This window comes from Pinus tabuliformis, chromosome 5_1 (genome assembly GCF_031772625.1).
Source record: "Pinus tabuliformis cultivar Carrire ecotype Pingquan chromosome 5_1, CPIR1, whole genome shotgun sequence".
Lineage (NCBI taxonomy): Eukaryota > Viridiplantae > Streptophyta > Pinopsida > Pinales > Pinaceae > Pinus > Pinus tabuliformis.
Genome location: NC_142305.1, coordinates 187,026,531 through 187,046,548, shown reverse-complemented (window position 1 = coordinate 187,046,548; position 20,018 = coordinate 187,026,531). Strand labels below are relative to the sequence as shown.

General features: G+C 33.5%; 3 protein-coding genes across 9 annotated transcripts in view; all 3 read left to right on the top strand.

The window, feature by feature from the left end:
* LOC149164034 (serine carboxypeptidase 24-like) overlaps nucleotides 1-2,150 on the top strand; it is a 28,547-nt gene extending 26,397 nt beyond the window's left edge. Inside the window, exons 7-10 of the mRNA XM_089429345.1 lie at nucleotides 1,281-1,411; nucleotides 1,510-1,605; nucleotides 1,780-1,885; nucleotides 1,989-2,150. Of these exons, the coding sequence (XP_089285471.1) occupies nucleotides 1,281-1,411; nucleotides 1,510-1,605; nucleotides 1,780-1,885; nucleotides 1,989-2,150 (495 nt within the window). The remainder of the gene's footprint in view (nucleotides 1-1,280; nucleotides 1,412-1,509; nucleotides 1,606-1,779; nucleotides 1,886-1,988) is intronic.
* A 9,902-nt stretch (nucleotides 2,151-12,052) lies between these two features.
* Nucleotides 12,053-13,609, top strand: LOC149164033 (putative cytokinin riboside 5'-monophosphate phosphoribohydrolase LOGL1). 3 transcript variants are annotated; one of them, XR_016260657.1, is made up of 4 exons: nucleotides 12,053-12,149; nucleotides 12,319-12,389; nucleotides 12,551-12,902; nucleotides 13,519-13,545. XR_016260657.1 is itself a non-coding variant. In XM_089431936.1 (4 exons), the coding sequence occupies exons 1-4, from the start codon at nucleotides 12,092-12,094 to the stop codon at nucleotides 13,578-13,580; spliced, it is 312 nt and encodes a 103-aa protein (XP_089288062.1). In that variant the 5' UTR covers nucleotides 12,053-12,091; the 3' UTR covers nucleotides 13,581-13,609. The 3 variants fall into 3 exon arrangements, 2 of the variants coding, with proteins under 2 accessions (XP_089288062.1, XP_089288063.1); XM_089431936.1 differs by having other exon boundaries at nucleotides 12,782-12,902; nucleotides 13,519-13,609; XM_089431937.1 differs by lacking the exon at nucleotides 13,519-13,545 and having other exon boundaries at nucleotides 12,551-12,924.
* Nucleotides 13,610-13,863: 254 nt separating this feature from the next.
* LOC149164032 (rac-like GTP-binding protein RAC2) lies at nucleotides 13,864-19,812 on the top strand. 5 transcript variants are annotated; one of them, XR_016260656.1, is made up of 5 exons: nucleotides 13,864-13,997; nucleotides 15,993-16,077; nucleotides 16,512-17,285; nucleotides 17,702-17,767; nucleotides 18,546-18,887. XR_016260656.1 is itself a non-coding variant. In XM_089431935.1 (4 exons), exons 2-4 carry the CDS (start codon nucleotides 17,175-17,177, stop codon nucleotides 19,401-19,403), a joined length of 222 nt encoding a protein of 73 aa, XP_089288061.1. In that variant the 5' UTR covers nucleotides 15,621-16,077; nucleotides 16,512-17,174; the 3' UTR covers nucleotides 19,404-19,812. The 5 variants fall into 5 exon arrangements, 3 of the variants coding, with proteins under 3 accessions (XP_089288061.1, XP_089288059.1, XP_089288060.1); XR_016260655.1 differs by lacking the exon at nucleotides 13,864-13,997 and having other exon boundaries at nucleotides 15,621-16,077; nucleotides 16,512-16,698; nucleotides 16,892-17,285; nucleotides 18,546-18,904; XM_089431935.1 differs by lacking the exons at nucleotides 13,864-13,997; nucleotides 18,546-18,887 and adding an exon at nucleotides 19,359-19,812 and having other exon boundaries at nucleotides 15,621-16,077.
* Nucleotides 19,813-20,018: the final 206 nt, after the last annotated feature.

Genomic DNA, 20,018 nt, shown 5'->3' with positions numbered 1-20,018 from the left:
AACCTGGACTAGCTCTGATACCACTGTTGGGTATTTTTGAATGGGGAAATACCAAAACCAGACAAACAAACACCACAGAGGCAATGCTCTGTTTCCACTGTTCCAGGATCTTTTGCACAGAAAGCTTTAAAAGGAAATTATCTCAGAACAAACCATTACACAGCATAAAAACATTTCTATTGCTTAAAATATAAAGCCTGATACAAACATTCATCCTCTTTGCTGAGAGGGATTCACCAAAATTACTTTCACCCATCAAAAACAAAAACACTGTCTTTTCTCTCCACCTGAGAGTTCACTGTGCTGGGTTTACTGCTGTAAAACCCCTTTTCCATTCATTGCTGTGAAAAACATTTTACACACATACTACTGTAAAGTAAATTTACATTTACATCTGAGTGAAATCCTTTTTTTTTACATTCCTGGATTTTCACATTACAAAAAAAACTTATGCATTCTTTTCTTTTGCATTTCAATGCAAATCCAATTCATTAATAAAATCTATGCACTACTGTGCAATGTCTTCACCTGCTTCATGTGCGCTCCCCTGTTCTCTTCACTCACACTGCTGTGCATAAACTTCCATTTCATTTTTGCTCCACAGTGGGCTCTCACACTACATACATACCTTTTTATTACAATGAGAAAACTGGATTATTTGTGCACTGCTGTGCAATAATACATATAGTTTTTCCGCTGCTGCTACGTTTCTCCCATGCCCAATAACAACTCCATAATACTCCTCGCTGCTGCGAACACATATGTATTTGTTCTACTCCCGTGTGCGATAATACAATGCCATACAAAGTCAACGTTTTACAAAAAAAATATTTTTATGTGTCAACAAAACTAAATGTCATATTATGTGCCGTATGGACAAAACTTAAAAGTTTACCAACGCATATGACATTGCATTAAAACAGGTATGGTCAGCCAGACTTAGTTTTTACTCCAGGCAAACTTTGACTTGATGCGGGCGGGCTGCATCTTCGGAGATCGACGGCTGACTACACGCAACCAGATCGGACGACTGTGATGAATATCGCAAGCCACTTTAATGCTGAGCTTTAGCACCCGAGCAAGTGACTTTGGCTGATGTCAGGTGAGAAACACGTGGCGCCACCATATTCCATCGGGTTCGTTTGCCGGATTATTCTTTCGCCGGAAAGCTGGTCCGAAAAGTTCAAGGCAGGTACGCTGAACGGTTTCTGGCGATGTTGCTGCTGCGTTGAAATTACGATTTCAACAAATTATATGACTTTTATCTGCTTCTTTGACAGTTCCCGAGAAGGACTGCCGGCTACGACCCCTGCATTGAAAACTATGCGGAGATATATTATAATCGCCCTGATGTGCAAACAGCACTTCACGCTAACACTACGCATATCCCTTACAATTGGACTGGGCTCAGGTGTGTAACTTTTCAGACAAGTCCGGTATCTAACTTTTCATTTTGATATGAATGATCCTTCAACAAATCCATAGTTAAGTTTCCATCTTTAATGGCAGTGAGACCTTTAATATTAATTGGACGGATTCAGAATTCTCCATTCTTCCTATCTACACAGAGCTTATTGCGGCAGGGCTTAAAATTTGGGTTTACAGGTATTTCCTCCTCCAATCAAATTATTTCAGTCTAGAATACTATTTCATTTTCACTGTAAATCTCTGAAACTATTTGGTACCCTTTTGGAGAGAATGCACTTTTGCATCTATAATTTAGCTCGTAATAAGTTGTTTTTTCATTTGTTAATGGAAATATTGGTACTTTATGTCCAGCGGCGACGTTGACACTAAAGTTCCAGTAACTTCAACAAGGTTATCACTTAAGCAACTCAGTCTTCCCGTTAAAATTCCATGGTATCCATGGTATCTCAATAATCAGGTGGGTGTGTTCATCAAATATGTAACAATGAATTGTTCTTTCCACTTTCACTTTCACTGTGATATAAAATTTCACTAATCAGTTCTTGGCAATTGATTAACAGACAGTTGGAGGATGGACTGAAGTATATAAAGGTCTTACCTTCGCAACAGTAAGGGGAGCTGGCCATGAAGTTCCACATTTCCAACCTGAAAGGGCGTTAAAACTTTTTCAATCATTCATAATGGGTCACAGCTTACCAGGGACCGTCCCAGCCCACACCTGACTCCATCAAAGCTCGTCATTGCGCTTTGCCGATAGGTTAGCTCAGCTTACTTTTAATAAAATTTCGTTATTGAAACCTTCCGGCACACTGGGGCCGGGGCTATGACTATAATTTCCGTTAACTTTCCACGTGTCTATTCCAGAGTATAATAATAATGCCATACTATAAACGATATAGACAAAACACAAAAAAAAATTAATAATGTTTCTCTTACTCTCATAGGAGAGATGATATGTTGTATGTGCTAGTGTGTTTTCGATGAAAGTTGACTTTTTTGGGGTGGTACATGGTTACTAGTAAAGTTTTTATTAATAAGCTAGTCAATTTAAAAGTGGTTTATAAAGAGTTTATGAATAGATAGATGGTATGATTGTTAGATTATGTGTTGGTTAACCCATGAATAAGTGTTTTGATGAAAGTTTATATTTTTGGTGTGTTACGTGATTATCAGTAAAGTTTTTATTAATAAGTTTGTCAATTTAAAAGTAGTTTATCAAGAGTTTATGAATATAAAAGTGGTTTATAAAGATTTTATGAATAGATAGGTGATATAGTTGTTAGATTATGTGTTTGTTAATACATGAATAGTTGATATTAGAGATATGGATAAAGCTAGTTTTTTATTAAGTATTTGTTTACTAGAATTTATTGAAAAACTCTCGGTGACATCGCTATAGATATATGGAAATTAAAACATACCGTAGTGGTTCAATACACTCAATTTTGTAGAGTATGCATGGGGATTTACAATGCTACTTCAATGTCTCAATTTGTAAGAAAGTATGTATAGGGATCCATAATGCTACACCAATGTTTGAATTTGTAAGCAATTATGGTGGGCTATCAAGGATGATGGCCCATGGACTCAAGAGAGGGGGATCACATGGGTTATGTGCTCTCATCATGAATTTCTCCACTCAAGCGCAAGGTCTTGAAGTAGTTTGAATAGAAAAGGTTGGTATCCCAAAAGAATGCTTCTTATGATTTGTCAAGTTAAGTCCTAAGATCTACAATTATACTCAAATTATTTACTATATAATTAAATATAAATTTTAATTAGTAAGAAAGTTATATAATTTCCTTACTATAAATATGTGGTGACAATTTAAAGGAGTTTATTTTGTTTCAGGTAGAATGTAAATGGCCATATTATAGTACATCATTTTGATACATTAAGATGATATACATATTAAATAATATGCAACATGTAAGAGTAACCTTTTTATTTGTATATATTCAAATTGTATAACAACAAATTAATTAGCGTTTAAAGTCAAGGTTCTCTTACAATGACATGAAATGCCTTATTTAATGATTAAAAGAGTGTTAATGTGAAGATCTTTCTTTGATGAACCCTTTGTAATTAACATTTAAGAGCCAAAATTTGTTTTCTACTTATATAAATAATTACGCCTTATTTTGGTGATGCGATACCCCATATCCCATATTTTTCATATAATCAAATATGTCAAAAATCAAACTTCATGAAATCTAATTATCCTAGCAAGTACATCAACATTTTTAAAATATCTTTATTGTTATGTTTTGTCATTGAATTAAAAATATATTGTAAAGAAATGGTTATGAAATAAGAATTAATTCTAAGGTATTTATTTTAATCAAATTCAAGTGAATTTATACATTACAACGATAGCAAAAAAATAAAGATATTATTGATAATGTTTAATTTCATTTATGATTCTTTGTCATGCCTTTATAACAAATTTTCTAGAATCGATTTATAAGACTTGGTCATAACATTGTGATGAATATGGTGTTTGAAAATAATGGTAAATTTGGACAATTATATATATATATATAGATATATGATCTAGATTACATAATATGAAAATCGTTTGAGACTAGAAACCATAATAAGAGGAAAATTTAATGTGTTTTGTCTATATGTAATCTATATAAGACAAAACACATTAAATTTTCCTCTTATTATGGTTTCTAGCCTCACAAGATTTTCATATTATGTGATCTATATCAATTTAATTCTTTTATATATATATATATATATATAATTATAATTATAATTATAATTATAATTATAATTATAATGTAATCTATATCAATTATAGAAAGAATATATATATATATATATATATATATAATATGTAATCTATATCAATTTAGTTGAAATAATATATATATATATATATATATATATATATATATATATTCTTTCAATTAAATTGATATAGATTACATAATATGAAAATCTTGTGAGACTAAAAACCATAATAAGAGGAAAATTTAATGTGTTTTGTCTCATATATATACAAAAATGTCAAGTAACCAAGACTTCATTATGCAAGGCATTATGCAACAATACTTGTAAATTCCAATTGAATTAGAAAAGCCATAAATTAACTAAAGTTATCAAGAGGAGTTACACATATCCATGGTGCTTGGAATGACTAGATTGACTAGAGGTGTGGGAATTGATTTGTTGCAGAGTTATTTCTTAATGCAAGATAGTTCTTCATATTCTTCCACCCCTAGCATGGTATTTTTGACAACATACTTACATACAACAAATTGTGATGAATGTTATTTGTTTGAAAATAACATTAAACTTTGATAATATCTAGAGGGATATAAGATACCTATAAAGGTACCCAAGTAAATAATAATAGATAAGTATTATTGTAGACACAATGTAATTTTCTTAAAAGGTAAATGGAATTACTATGAGGTTACATCTACTAGAATATTTCTTGTCTAAAATATTCTTAGGAGATATAGAACACTATTATAAAGTAGTGTAATAGTGTAAGTATTTTAATGGAGCATGGTAAAAATATCGTAATTGCATCAAGCATTTCTTGAGGAATGCATTAGGCATTTCTTGAGGAATGCATTCCTTCATTAAGTAATAATATATGGCATTCCCTTATCTCAAGTCTTTTGCCTATTATTCTTTTGTATTCAATATTTTTGGAGTGATTTAAGTGATATGTTAAGGGTTTATTTCATTGTATATTTTCATATCCTTTGAGGTACATAAACATTTGGGATTAAAGCACTATTTAAGGCCATAGAAATAGAATATATATTTTTTTTCTTTTTGTATATATTTTTAAGTAAAAAAAGAGGGTGGCAGACTTATAACTTACTCTTCAAACGTCCCAAACATGATTTTTGATACATTGTTTAAAATGGAGTCCAAGAAGTGAAGAGATCATTAATTTAAAATCAATATTTCAGTGTTTTAAAAAATTTGACGGTGATTTGAAAGTCATATATATTTAGAGGGAGAAATCAAATTTTAGTCAAACTAGATTCATTAGATATAGAGTGGGTGTACCATTTCATAATTTTGTTCATAATATCAAATTAGACAAATTTAGTCTTAATTATGTAGATTTTCATTTAGGTGCCTCAAAGAGCCTCATTGAAAACTAACTTATTTTTTCTACAAATCCTAGTTCTAATTTGATTATGACCAACAATAACTATTTTACAGGAAAAAAGAATGTTGATAATATTAAAGAATTATTACAAAACCATAATTCGTTATGGAAAGAGGAGCAAATTTATTTTACACATAAGATTTAGAGAAGATGTTTCCATATGGGGGAAAGCATTCAAGTATTTTAAGATGATGATGCTTTTTGATGAAAAATATGAAAAAATACTTTTATAAAAATGGTTTGATGCTAATAAGATTTACAATGAAATCACAAAGGGTTTATTTTCATGTGCAAAATTTATATTACAAGTTTATGGATGTATTCAAAAAGAGAAGGTGATTGTCTCTATAAACCCTAGTAGCCATATAAGATAAAAAATCTAAATAGTAGCTAATAATATTCATAGTACACAGGTTTATAGTGTAAATGTTCATATTTTTAAGTTTTGAAGATTTACATGGATAAATATGTGTTGCATTTAGATTTTTATGCTATAGATATACATGATGTGCCTTATATTCTTTCATATCCTTAGATGCAATCAACATGTATAGCTAAAATGGGAATATATCCTCATTCCTCATCTCCACAAGCTTCTCAATTGGGTTGTACAACATGGCTTCTCTCATATTTGAACACAAAGCCTTATTATGCCTATCTTAAAAATGGGGACAAAAGCATTCCCTGTAACTACAGGACCATTATGATTAACCACATCCTAGCCAAGCTATATGGGCTCATTCTGGAAAAGAAGCTTAGCTTTTGGCTTGTAAATCATGGTAAAAGAGCTAAAGGTAAATCTTATTTTAGGAGACATCAATCGAATATCGACCATGTTGTCACTCTCACGATCATTGTAGAGGAATTCTACAATAGTAAAGACGATCTATTTTGTTGTTTTGTGGACTTTAGAAAATCTTTCGACACTATTCCTCGAGATAAGCTCTGGGAGAGACTTGAAGAGATCATGGTTCCTCTTGAACTGAGGATCGTTGTGATGCACCTCTATAGTATTTTCATTGCCAAGCTTAATACCAATGAAGGATACTCTAAAGATATTAAATGCATTATCGAATTTAAGCAAGGGTGTCCCCTATCCCCTACCCTTTTTGGCATATACGTTGATAAGCTAGAGGAGTGTATGGATATTGTAGGTTGCAAGGGCACCGAGCTTGCTGGTATAATGATTACTCTTCTCCTTTATGTTGATGATATCATTCTTCTTTCCAAAATCCACGATGACCTAGACAATCAACTTAAGACTCTTCATGTTTATTGCTCAAAGATGGGTATGGCAATTAACACTAGCAAGACTAAAGTCATGATCATTAAATACAAAAAGGTCACCCATGGTATTTTCGTTTACGATAACCATTGCTTAGAGAAGGTTTCTTCTTATAAATATTTGGGTATTGACTTTCCTTATCAGCTCAACTTGAATTATATCATCGAGAAAAGGTTTATTGGAGGCTAGAAAGATTATTATGAGTTTGAAAATAATTGTAAGCTGTTCGATCTTTGCATTTGGAGTAAAAAGAGGTTCTTGTTTGAGACTCTCGTCACCGTTGTTGTCTTATATGGATGTGAATTTTGGGGTTATAGTATATCCAGAGAGTCATGGAGAATGATTGAGTTGATTCAAAAGCAATTCATAACATACAATTTAAATATTGAGGGAAATACTCCCTATCCTATCCTCTTGATCGAAGTTGGCCTATCCCCTATTGAAAGTATGGTTATGTTTAGATATCTGATGTATAAGAAGAATCTTTACAACATGGACCCTAAGAGACTCCCGAAAATTGGTTCTAACTCTAGTAGAAACCCCCACCTTTGCCTCAAACATGGGTGGCATAAGGATGCCCATTCGTGGCTCAACTATTCGTGGATTAACGAGAAGATCATCATGGGAAGCAAGGATAGTTTCAAAGATGCTATTACCTCCAATTTTAAGGACAAGCTATGGAATGATAAGGAGTTGGAGGGTAAAAGGAAGTTAACATACTATAAGGAGGTGATCAACCCCACCCTTGGAAACCATAATTATTTCTCTGTGTTAGCTAGCCCTAAGAAAAAAATGAACATCACTAGGATAACAAATAATTGTCATGAGCTTCGAAGTGAAACCGGGTGGTGGTCTACTCCCAAGGCTCCCTAAGAAGATTGAAGCTATCAGATTTGCGATACTAAGATGGTGGAAGATGAAAAATGCTTCCTTTTAGACTGCATGACTATTACTCACATCCACTCTCAATTCCCTAACATCTACCACACTTCCAATCTTCTTGACTTATTAAGTCAACCCAACTATAGAGGTCTTGGATCACTTCTTTCCCTTCTCTTTGATAATAGAAACATGATTTTGAACAATCGCAATTAGATTATTTTTCTTTTCTTGAGGTCCGATAGGACGCAATGGTCTTAGTAGATGTTAATCATCATCATCACCATCATCATCACCACCACCATTAATATTTAAAATGTTATATGTCATTTCCATATTTAACAAGTGTAATATGCAGCGTTGCTGCCTAGTACCCACCTTTTATACAAAAAATAATTGATACAAATTATTGAATCCATGAACAAATTCATAAATCTAATAATGAAACCCATTTGAATATGAAGAAGGGAAGTAACGAAAGAAATTAATGGATTAACTAACCTGGGAGAAAAATAGAGATAGGTGCATATATAATTTTGGATGAAACATTAGCTCCAATGTTATCGTTTTTTACAAAAGTTAAGCATTTATTAAAATGTGATTGTGCGCATTTTATTCCACCTTTACCTTATGGGACCAAATAGGGAGGAGAAAATATAGTGTCTAGTATATTTATATGAAATAATGTATATATATTATATAAATAAAATAATTAATTTCTTGTCTATGGGGTGTTCGATAGACGGTGATTAGGTGCTCTATTAAGGCACTCCTTGATGTGAAGTCACCGGTCCAATTCCCTGCCTCGAGGATGTAGTACTGCCAAGCTTACAAAAAAAATATTAAAACACTAATTATTTAACTTTAAATTTATACTCATCTTAATTCAACTAAAAATAAATAATCTAGTAGAACTTTTATTTCAAAAAAATGAAATTGATATGAAGTATGTGGCAAAAAGTCCATATGTAATAAAATATCTAATATATAAAATTACAATGTCAAGTATAGTAAAATAAGAAATTTAGTTATACAAAGGCTTAAGTGTGAGTCTAAAAAATTGCTAAATTATTATTTTGTTTTTCTATATTTTTAAATAATAACTGAAATTGTGAAGACTCTCAGTCATGGTATTACCACATTCAATTTTCTTTTTGAGTGCCTATTAGTTTGTATTTGACCAAAAATTTATGCCACTTATCCATAATTTAACATGGGAATTCCATTTTTATTATTATTTAAATTTATTTATTTGTAAAGTGGTTGATTGGGGTCTTTATTTTTGTTTTTAGTTTAATTTCCTTCAATTTTTTTATATTTAAAACATATTTTAATAAATTTGATTATAAAAATATATATTAATAAAATATAAAACACACAAACACACACACACATATATATATATATCTATATATATATATATATATATATATATATATATATATACAATATTAATTAATCATATTTCTTAATTTTTGGTCATGGAAGATAGCCTATTTTATTGGTGGGCCTTCTTAAATTCTACTTTCCCAAGTCCAAAATAACTTGAAGGTCCATAAAAAAAATTCCATTCCATGGAGCTTTTTCTAGGTCACCTTTCACACGGAAAAACATGATGAACATCACTATTTATGGTTTCATTTATGCATTTTCTATACGTGCCCCATGCATGGTATTGCGCATTCAATTTTCCTTTAACTACATATTAGTTTGTATTTCACCAAAAAATTATGCCTCTTATCCATGTTTTAACATTGGGAATTCAATTTTTGTTATTTTTATTATTATTTAAATTTATTTATTTGTAAAGCCATTGGTTGAGGTCTTGTTATGGACAATTTAGTAACTTCCATTTCTATTAGTTACTATTTTTTATTTTTAGTTTTATTTCCTTTTTATTCAATCTTTTTGTTTTGATTTTTTTTCATTTTTCTATTATTAGTTTAAAATAACTTATTATTGTATTTAAAACATATTTTAATAAATTTAATTATAAAAAATTATATATATTAATAAAATATAAAACACACACACACACATATATATATATATATATATTCAACTGTAGGCTTAGTCAAAATTTTAAATGAAATGAAATTTGTCACAACCATTTTTCTTGTTCATTTTAATCAAAAACTGACACATATTTTAAAAAACTTGAGTTTAAATGTTTTAATCTGCATAATTCGAGTGCCCTCGGGATTTCAAGAGTGTTGAATCCATTTATGCATTCATACACATATTTTAAACAAAAAAAAACCCTTGAAATTTGTATTGTGGATTTTTATGAATTCCAGTGAAAAAATATTAAAGTGTATATATATGTTAATATACAGAATATTAGTTAATTATATTTATTTATTTTTGATAATGACAAACACTGTATTTTATTTTTGTGATGAAATATTTATACCTGTATTTTTTTAATTAATTAAGCTATATTTAATCTAATCCGTAAGTACTAACCACTATGTAATACTCGTGGTGTTGAATTAGATTTTATTTGTATATTGGATCATGAATTAGAATTGAATTGTGAAAAATATACTATATAGGTAAGATTTATTGAGAAAAATGATTAAGTCAACTCAATTCAATAATAAAAATCAGCCAAGGAAAAAAGAAGAAAATCAGCAAGGGGAAATTGTTTCTTTTGTTTTCTTTTGTTTTTTAAATGGACCAGTTTCTATGGTTAGTAAAAGATAGAAACATAATGACAACTATTCTTTTTCAAGAAAATATTAATTATGGAAAAATCCATAAATTTAGATTTTATTTTAAAATTAATTTAGGAAAACGGTTGACAATTAGATATTTTCTCTTTTTAAACAATTTTTAATTATAATAAATTGATTTTAAACCACCTAAAATTATTCATTCACTATTAAAAATTACAATTTCAAATTTTAAAAATTCAAAAAATAATTTTCAATTTAAAAAAAATAAATTTAATATTTAATTTTACAAAAACTTTAATACACTTTAAAAATAAATTACTAAAAATTATAAATTAATTAAGGAGGTTTTCCTTAATATTACAATTAATTAAAAACTTTGACCGAAACCCATTACAATATACTTTTCTTTTGAAAAATAAAATAATGAATAACTTATAGATCTTAAAAATAAAACCTATATATCTATTTTATATACCATAGTAAGCACATTAGTATAGCTACCAGAGCAAGGAGTTATTAAACCAAACACTTCACCTTGTCCATAAATAAATAACCATATACCGGTCGCTTAAATATCTCCAATTCTTACTAATGAGTGCGATTTTCATAGGAAGCATAGTAGTTAATTATATAATTTTCCGTAGTTAAGGAAATGGAGTTGGTTTTAGTATTATTTTTTTGGAGTTTTGCTGTAGGAATTACATTTCCTTGTAGTCTTTCTGCCCTTATGAATGTTATGTTTTTAGGATTGCAAAAGGCCGAGAGTCTAACAATCTGGAGGCTATACTCTTTACGTTTGCCTGGGTTATGGTTTAATTAAAAGTGAAAACACAGGAAATGCGGGTTGGTTAGGGGTTTCAGAAACTTGGTGGCACATTAAGGTTTTTGAGGAATAAAAAGTCAATGCAACTTCCACGTTGAAGTCCAGTGTAGATGCAGTAATAACAAAGAGCCTCTTAGGACCTCTCAAGATGGGATGCAGAGGAAATACTTCAAATCAAAATCAGATATCTAATCCTTATTCGGGCCCAAGTTTACTCTCATTCGGTAACTAAAATAGTTATAGAAGCTTAGTAATTCGTCTTGAAAATTATAATTCTGCATTTAGATAGCATTACGACGAAGCCCAAGGTCTTAAAAATCTAACCCCGATGTTCATTAAGGAGTTCAGAAAGAAAGTGCCACAGCGTTTGCAGAACGTCCATCGACACTGGTTATGCCGAGATAGAGATGCGGAAGGGGTTTCTTCATACCAGCGTTTTATTCCATATCCATTCAACCTGTAGCCTGATTTGTATAAAATTGAGAGTATAAACTCTGTCATGCATACACTGATGCCAATTATTGCAAATATATAGTGATGAAGTTGCTGTAAAAGTTCATAAATATTGATACACTTTTGGCAAGTTTGGCTCCGTATTTTAGCAGGGTGTGCTTATAATTATGATTCCTCTTTCGTCTGGATCTCACTTGAAGTGCCATCTGGTGGTCTGTTTTTGTAACAGATATCTGGGGAGACAGTTCGTGAAGTGAAAACTGTGGCTTCGTATTTTAGCAGGGTGTGCTTATAATTATGATTCCTCTTTCGTCTGGATCTCACTTGAAGTGCCATCTGGTGGTCTGTTTTTGTAACAGATATCTGGGGAGACAGTTGGTGAAGTGAAAACTGTTGTAGACATGCACGAGAGGAAGGCAGAAATGGCACGTCAAGCAGATGCTTTCATTGCTCTACCAGGTGTGTGTTTTTAATATAAGTCTTAAGGAATTTTCAATGAACAATTATCGATAGCACATGTGGAATTTTACGAATTCCATCCAAGATTCTTGAAGTTCAGATTAGTCCTGGTTTAATCACAGAGAGTTGTTAATAAGGTAGTGCTGTTTCAACCTACTGCTGATTGTAGGTGGTTATGGAACAATAGAAGAGCTCTTAGAGATGATCACATGGTCACAGCTTGGCATTCATGAGAAGCCGGTATCTATCCATAATAATAATCGAATCTTCCCTAATTTGCTTGCATGAATTTGCCATTGTAGGCAGTGGAATAAAGGGTTAGATGGTTTGAAATATTAAAGTACATAAGTTTTCACAGCTGTATATAATATATATAATATATGAACTGTGTGAATTTGCAGGAAATGTCCAACGTTTTGGTTAGGTGGTCACTTCACCATCATCAGGGACTTAAGAAGCTGTATAATGACGTTGGACGTTTCCTGCAAATTCACACAATTCATATCGGAAATAATATTCCATAATCAAAGGCTAATTCCAAGCTGAATACCTATTGCATGCTTAAAGGAACTTATAAGCAGAATGGCATCCTATGTACTTGATGAAAATAGTAGCTTGGATTTGTTTTCTAGGTAGGTCTCCTGAATGTTGATGGATGCTACAATTCCTTGCTTGCCTTGTTCGATAAAGGTGTGGAAGAAGGATTTATCAAGCCCGCGGCGCGGCATATTGTTGTTTCTGCAAAGAATGGAAGTAAGGCCTTATACCAGTTTCGTCATTGTTCAAATGATCTGATATTAAAGAATTTTCTCTCTGTTTTTTATTTTCGAGTTCTAGATTGATGAGGCTAAGCTCTAATAATAAAACTGGATCAACTCTCAGAGAGGGTTTATAGTTTTGTTGTTGCTGCTTTATATTTTGAGAGAAAAATTTCGGGTTAATAATGATCTGTGATTCCATTGATGAGCAACAACAACGGTTGCAACATTATAATCGACTGGTGGCAGGAAGAAGCCTGCAGCCATCTGCTGTCACTGTTTCTGCTGGTTTTCCAATTATTGGCTTACCCAATTCAAATGATTGTGCAGTGCCAACTGCAGGAAATGGCACTGGAATGATGTGTGGACTTGGCAGAGGAATGGCATTGCCAAGGCCAGGATTTATAACTACAATTTCTGATGGGCACAATGTTGTTACCATTTAGCTGTAACTTAAGCAGATAATACCTTTAAAGTTAAAGTGGAATCTATAAGTGCTGCTGTCTTTGATATCTCTAGAACTTGCCTTCCATTTCTGTAGGTTGAAGTTTAATATTGTAGGCAGACTTGTGATAATTCACAATTGTTTCTGTGTATGCTTGGGTTTACAGACCAGTCAAGAGCAGTTGCAGATGCTTATGCAAGAGCTTCCACTTCAGGCCAGCCAGAATAATGGTCAGACAGCCTCTTCATTCAATGGCTTCCACAGCTTCCACTTCAGGCCAGCCAGAATAATGGTCAGACAGCCTCTTCATTCAATGGCGTGAACACTGCCTACTCTAATCAGATGGTTTCTTCAACAAATCAGAGATCAGAGTTTTTCTAGTCAACATCATCTTCAGAAGCCTCAGCAGCAGCAAGGGCATAGTAACCAGCAGTATCCTCAACCTCAAAGTCAAAACCATAATCAAGCTTATGTGCATGTAGTTTGCCAACTGCGTCAGCAGCACCACCAACAGCATCAACAGCAGCAACATCAACAGTAGCAACAGCAACAGAACCGTTATCTTCAATCACAACAACAATTTCCTGCAAGCAGTTCTCAGTTATCTCCATTGACACAGTCACAGCCATATCCTTTTTCAACTACGTATTAAGCAATGCTCCTCGAATATTTATCATGTTATAGATTATAATTTATGCCCCATCTTGCATATGTGAAGCTATCTGAAATGCATTTCTATTTGTTGCATGTATATGAATGGATCCCAGACCTGAAGTACTGCAATCGACTCTAGTGCAGGGAATACGCCACAAAGCCAAAATCAATATCTATCTACTACATAAACAACCTCTTGTACTCCAGTCAATGTTTTCGCATTGACAAGGAAAGGCATCTACAAATTTATATAAACAAAGTCAAGGATTCACTGAATATCTTAGACATATTATAAGACTAGACCAAGGCAGGAGATATATTTGCCAAAATGAATTCGGTGTGGAAGAGAAGGATTCTATGGGTATTGATTAGCCGATAATAGAATAGAAGCTAAATTAGAACAAATCTTGGCTGCTGGTAATTTCCAAACAACTCAAAAGAGAAATATTTGTTTGATACCATAGAACTGCAGGCTTGAGATTAAAAAAATTCAAAAATTTACTTGTTTGACACAAGTCAGGCTGTGATTATGTGGCGAAACAGAACTGATTTGACCCAACTTCTACAACATTCAGTAGCCATATTTTATCAACGAGTTACTGAAATGCATAATTTCATGAATGGTCCAGTCTCTGTATTTAATGGGAATTAGGTTCCTATGTGGGTATTGAAAAAACACAGATGAATATTATCTGAACTCTGACATCAGTCTGAAAACCATTCCAATCAAAATGCAGAATGCTACAACTGGAATTTACCCTTCTAAGTCCAACAAAAGACTCTGACATCAGTCTGAAAACCATTCCAATCAAAATGCAGAATGCTACAACTGGAAGTTACCCTTCTAAGTCCAACAAAAGTTGGCAGATGTTTTATTGCAAACAAAATATTAAACTGCAATGTAAAGAGAACTGTAAAGTTTAAACATTCTGCGATCCTTATTCAAAACCATTATTTTGTAAAGCAGATGCTATCTACCACATATGCTTCTGAACAGTGCTCCCATCCTAATACATATGCAGTAAGGAAATGCTTGTTCAGATCTACGCTGCAAGTGTAGTATACATTGCCCTTCTCTTTTAATCTCATTCAACTTTTTTTCACCCCTTACTTTTCCTTTTAACATTAAAAACTTACCTTCTAAACATTGGCTTTTTACTTCTTTTCATTTAATTTCTATTTGGTTACCCATCCACTTTATTTTCTTTTCTACTTTATTACTCAACCTCTTATTTTCAGGTTGCAATAATAAGCCTTTCTTTTTCTGTAACTCGAATTTTTTAAACAGATTTCTAATCTTTAGCCGACCCTTTAACCCTCATATTCACACTTTTACCTATGAAACCCATAGATCTAAGCTGATATTTCCATTTATTTGATTGTACCTGTTCCTCTGCATATTTTGATATCTTTAACTGTACTGTATCGACACACAAGTTTATTCCTGTTTTTATGATGATGGATGATGGGTTACACCTGAAACATCAGTGTTCATGATTACACACTGTTTCTTCCTTGAAATCTGTTCATGTTATACTCTATAGTATAGATGTGAAGTACACCTGATAAATATCAAATGTAGTCTATATTATTACAGGGATGGTGGATTAAATAACAAATGTAGTCTATATTATTACAGGGATGGTGGATTAAATGTAGAGCAATACTCAGCTAATGTACCAAATAACTGTCAAACACAACCTTTGTTATTAGAACGACTGTAGTTCAGATGGGAACTTGGATAGTAATTTTTGCACATTGCAGTCATCTCTCGATTTTTATAAGATCTTATTTCAAAAGTTCCATGGACACTTTCTTGTGCTGAGATATGTCTTTATATGAAGTTTTTTCATGTTAGCGTTTCAAACCTCTGTAAGAAGGATTTTGTCTTTGGCGTATTGTTTTTTGATAAATATGGAGTCTCTTTATTCTTTGTAAGACTAATTTCTCCATATTTTAATATTGACTTTCCATTTTGTTTTCCAGTACTGGATTCTTCTTTGCAGTTAAGGAGGTTTCTCTTGTAGAGCAAGGTCTTGGTGCAAAACAGTGCATTTCTCAGCTGGAACAGGTAAGGCACAGCTAAGTAATTGAACATAATAAAGGAAGTCAATATTGATATTAATTTCCTAATTGATTCAAGAGAGGAAGCTTCTTGTGATTATGTATGTCATGGCAACCTTTATTCATGTACGATGGCATACATTTCCAGTTTTGGTTTATCAATATCCACTTTTACATTATTTAGGCAACATGAGTTTTTTCTCAGTGGAAGTTTCCAATGGCAAGGCCATCTGAGTTGCAAATACTATATATTTTGAAGTCTGTCTATGCTTCATCATTATCGAAGTAGTTCCTACGATTATCTGACAATGCTTTTTTGGGTTGTGCTTGATGATCTGCTTTGTCTATCTCAAAATTCAAGGTTTAAGATGCTTTAAATATTGCAGGCAGTGGGGATCTTTGATAAGTATTCACATGTACACTTCATTGTGTTTCATGCAGGAATCTGGTGTTACATTGATATTGTCCTTCGTTTTGGAGTTTTCATATCCTTTGCTGGGATAGGAGCATCTTCAGGGATATAGCCTATGTCAGCTGGACTTACTCTGTTGCAGGGGACGAACAGTGTGCAGTTGGGTTCTGGTTTGGTAGCTCCATCGGTAGGTCCGAACGTTGGAGCCACTGCAAGGTAATGTATCATTATGTGCCTAATATGGCTAGATTATGTATCTCTGTCTCCATTGATGAGCAACAACAATGGTTGCAACATTATAATCGACTGGTGGCAGGAAGAAGCCTGCAACCATCTGCTGTCACTGTTTCTGCTGGTTTTCCAATCATTGGCTTACCCAATTCAAATGATTTTGTAGTGCCAACCGCAGGAAATGGCACTGGAATGATGTGTGGACTTCGCAGAGGAATGGCATTGCCAGGATTAGGATCAGCAAGAATTCCTGGGATGGTTTCTTCAGGAATTAGTAACATGCTTTCTTCTAATGGTCTTGAGTTGCTTGTCAGTGGTCCAGGAAATGGCACTGGAATGATGTGTGGACTTCGCAGAGGAATGGCATTGCCAGGATTAGGATCAGCAAGAATTCCTGGGATGGTTTCTTCAGGAATTAGTAACATGCTTTCTTCTAATGGTCTTGAGTTGCTTGTCAGTACATGCTTTCTTCTAATGGTCTTGAGTTGCTTGTCAGTGGTCCAGCTCCTTCTGGAACCATGCATGTTCCAGGAATTATGATTCGAAGGCCAAGAGATGTGCAGATGTTGCAGGTAACCTCCTATATTTCACTAGTCTTTCCTTGACAAAAAAATCTTTATAATGTTTTCTCAGCCCTATAACGTATTGTCTACCATCATGAGCATGCTACTGTAATTTTAATGGAGACTGGGTACTTGAGTTCCTTGCTCAGCTGTTATGTCGTTCAAGTTTGCCAGTAAGAAAAGTGAGTTACATGGGTTCTAGCATTATTTTTTCCTATGTAGAATATGGCCATGTTGATTGTTTTGTGCATCTATCATTCATTATACTGTTGTCATACTTTATCCAATTACTTCCCTATAAGTTTTGATATTCTGGGAGCCTAGTGAGAACAATCACATTGGCATTTGACAATAGCATTTACATTTTCTGTACCTTATTATTTCCGAGGAATAACTTACACCAATGTACATCTCTGTCTTGGCAGGGTGAAGATTTGAAGAAGCAAATCGGGGCTGCAGCATACATTGAATGCAGTTCTAAAACACAACAGGTATGCCCATGGAGAGAGATTTTGCAGGTATATCAAGGGAAAAACGCATTAATTTTAAATGACAAATACATATAAACTTGCAACATCATTACAAAGAATGGGGATAGTGGTATTTTTCCTAAGGTAATTGACCTCATATGTCTCAAAGCTTGAGGTACTAAGTTGGTCAGAGGGGAAGTTATAGTTTCTTTTGTAGAACTTTTCTGACAGCTGATTTAGTGGGAATCACAACCTTCTTAGCACAGATCAGATATACTAAGTTGGTCAGAGGGGAAGTTATAGTTTCTTTTGTAGAACTTTTCTGACAGCTGATTTAGTGGGAATCACAACCTTCTTAGCACAGATCAGATAGACCAAATAGTCCTGTCAATCTAATAGTACCAAAAAGAATTCAGATCATGCTCTGTGTTTGTTGTGGGCCTAGTGGGTCATCTTTAGGTGCATGTAATCATTATCTGCAGGCCTATTTTGAAATCAAGCTCTAGGATTGTATTGAAGTGCATGCAACTACTCGCTGAACGCAATGTAGAAAATTGTTATTCTCTCCCTTTCTGTTACAGATTAGCCTGGGGTGTTTAGTTGAATGCCATTTTCTATGGCTGTCTCGAAGTTGTTCCTTTCCTGTAATCTAATTACATGTGCCTTGTTGTTTGTATTAAATTCTCGTTGACAACCTTTTTATCAGTTTCTGTCCATTCGAGTACACTCCTAGATCAGATTGGCATTGGTTTCTATTTTCAAATCTCCTGAAGATATTCTGGCTTTACCTTTATTGCAGAATGTTAAGGTTGTTTTTGATGCCGCAATTAAGGTGGTTCTTCAACCACCAAAGCAAAAGAAACGCAGAAAGAAGCAAAGAACATGCTTTATTCTTTAAGGGCTTTATCTATCTTTAGCATCTCCAGAACTTTAAAGTGCATTATTTAATCAAAGGCTGGCATAATATTTCCCACGTACTTATGATTTGTTACTCTATGTTCAGTATATTGAATTTATTGTAAAGCCAGATGCTCTGGCAAAAGGTCCTGGTTTTTTTCATTTTATATCATTGCCTGCTGTGGTAATGGAGGACTGTTTTGAAATGTAATGAAAGTTGGGTGTTGAATGAATGAAAGGCACGAGTGCCCAAAATGTTTGTTTGTTTTTTAAACAAGTGCTCCTAGATTTGCATGTATTCATCTAAAATACAACACACAAATTCAAAATAGTGCCCAGAATGTTTCTTTGTTTTTTAAACAAGTGCTCCTAGATTTGCATGTATTCATCTAAAATACAACACACAAATTCAAAATATTAGCCAACTAAAAGCTTAAAAGCTAAGCTTTTACAACATAGAAAATGTTGGCCAACTTATGCTTGTGTTCATTGACACTGTAAAATACATTTTACTGCTTTTACCTAAGCCTTCATAGTTTCTATGAATTTTTTTTATAGTTTTAAAATGATATATTATTAAAAAAACGGATGGAAAGTGTTATCCTACAAGCTGATGGTGAAGATGACCAGGGAGCAAAAGAATAAGTCTAAATAAAAACTTGCTATAAATAAAGACATAGCCCATTTGCTCACATAGCCCATTTGCTCATTGCAGGCCTTTGCCCACAAGGGCTTTACAAATCCCAGAGAATCTCTTTGAAGCTCCAAGCTGCTACGTATTGCAGTGTAGGGACTGAGCGCGCTGTAGAGACTGAGCGCCCAAATCCCAGAGAATCTCTTTGAAGCTCCAGGCTGCTACGTATTGCGTTGTAGGGACTGAGCGCGCTGTAGAGACTGAGCGCCCAAATCCCAGAGAATCTCTTTGAAGCTCCAGGCTGCTACGTATTGCGCTGTAGGGACTGAGCGCGCTGTAAAGACTGAGCTTCCCTGGTATTGCCATAATGACTTTCCCATGCTGTATGCCATTAGACATCCAATTTTCCAGGCACCATATATTCCTGGAGCACATCCGCAGGTGTGCAAGCTGTTATAATTTCATCCAGTACAAGTGCAATCTAGTGCCATGGGCTCTACCCAATACATTGAAGGTTTTATTTATACATGTTTTGCTTTGAGTCGCATTTAACTCCTTTGCATATTTTTTGATTTGTTTTTACGTAACTCCAGGTCAAAAGAAAGCTCTCTGTGCACTCGCACTTGCATATATTTTGATTTGTTTTTACATAACTCCGGGTCAAAAGAAAGCTCTCTGTGCACTCCCACTGGCTCCGTCGCGCCAGGCAAAAAGAATCCTACACCACTCAACGCAGGGACT

Excerpts from the sequence above, each read along its gene's own strand:
- LOC149164033 (XM_089431936.1), top strand. The coding sequence starts at position 12,092 with ATGCACGAGAGGAAGGCAGAAATGGCACGTCAAGCAGATGCTTTCATT. Across the intron at positions 12,150-12,318 it reads TGCTTTCATTGCTCTACCAG|GTGGTTATGGAACAATAGAA; the intron begins GTGTGTGTTTTT and ends TGCTGATTGTAG. Across the intron at positions 12,903-13,518 it reads TGTTTCTGCAAAGAATGGAA|ACCAGTCAAGAGCAGTTGCA; the intron begins GTAAGGCCTTAT and ends TTGGGTTTACAG.
- LOC149164032 (XM_089431933.1), top strand. The coding sequence starts at position 17,175 with ATGCTTTCTTCTAATGGTCTTGAGTTGCTTGTCAGTGGTCCAGCTCCT. Across the intron at positions 17,286-17,701 it reads GAGATGTGCAGATGTTGCAG|GGTGAAGATTTGAAGAAGCA; the intron begins GTAACCTCCTAT and ends CTGTCTTGGCAG. Across the intron at positions 17,768-18,545 it reads GCAGTTCTAAAACACAACAG|AATGTTAAGGTTGTTTTTGA; the intron begins GTATGCCCATGG and ends CCTTTATTGCAG.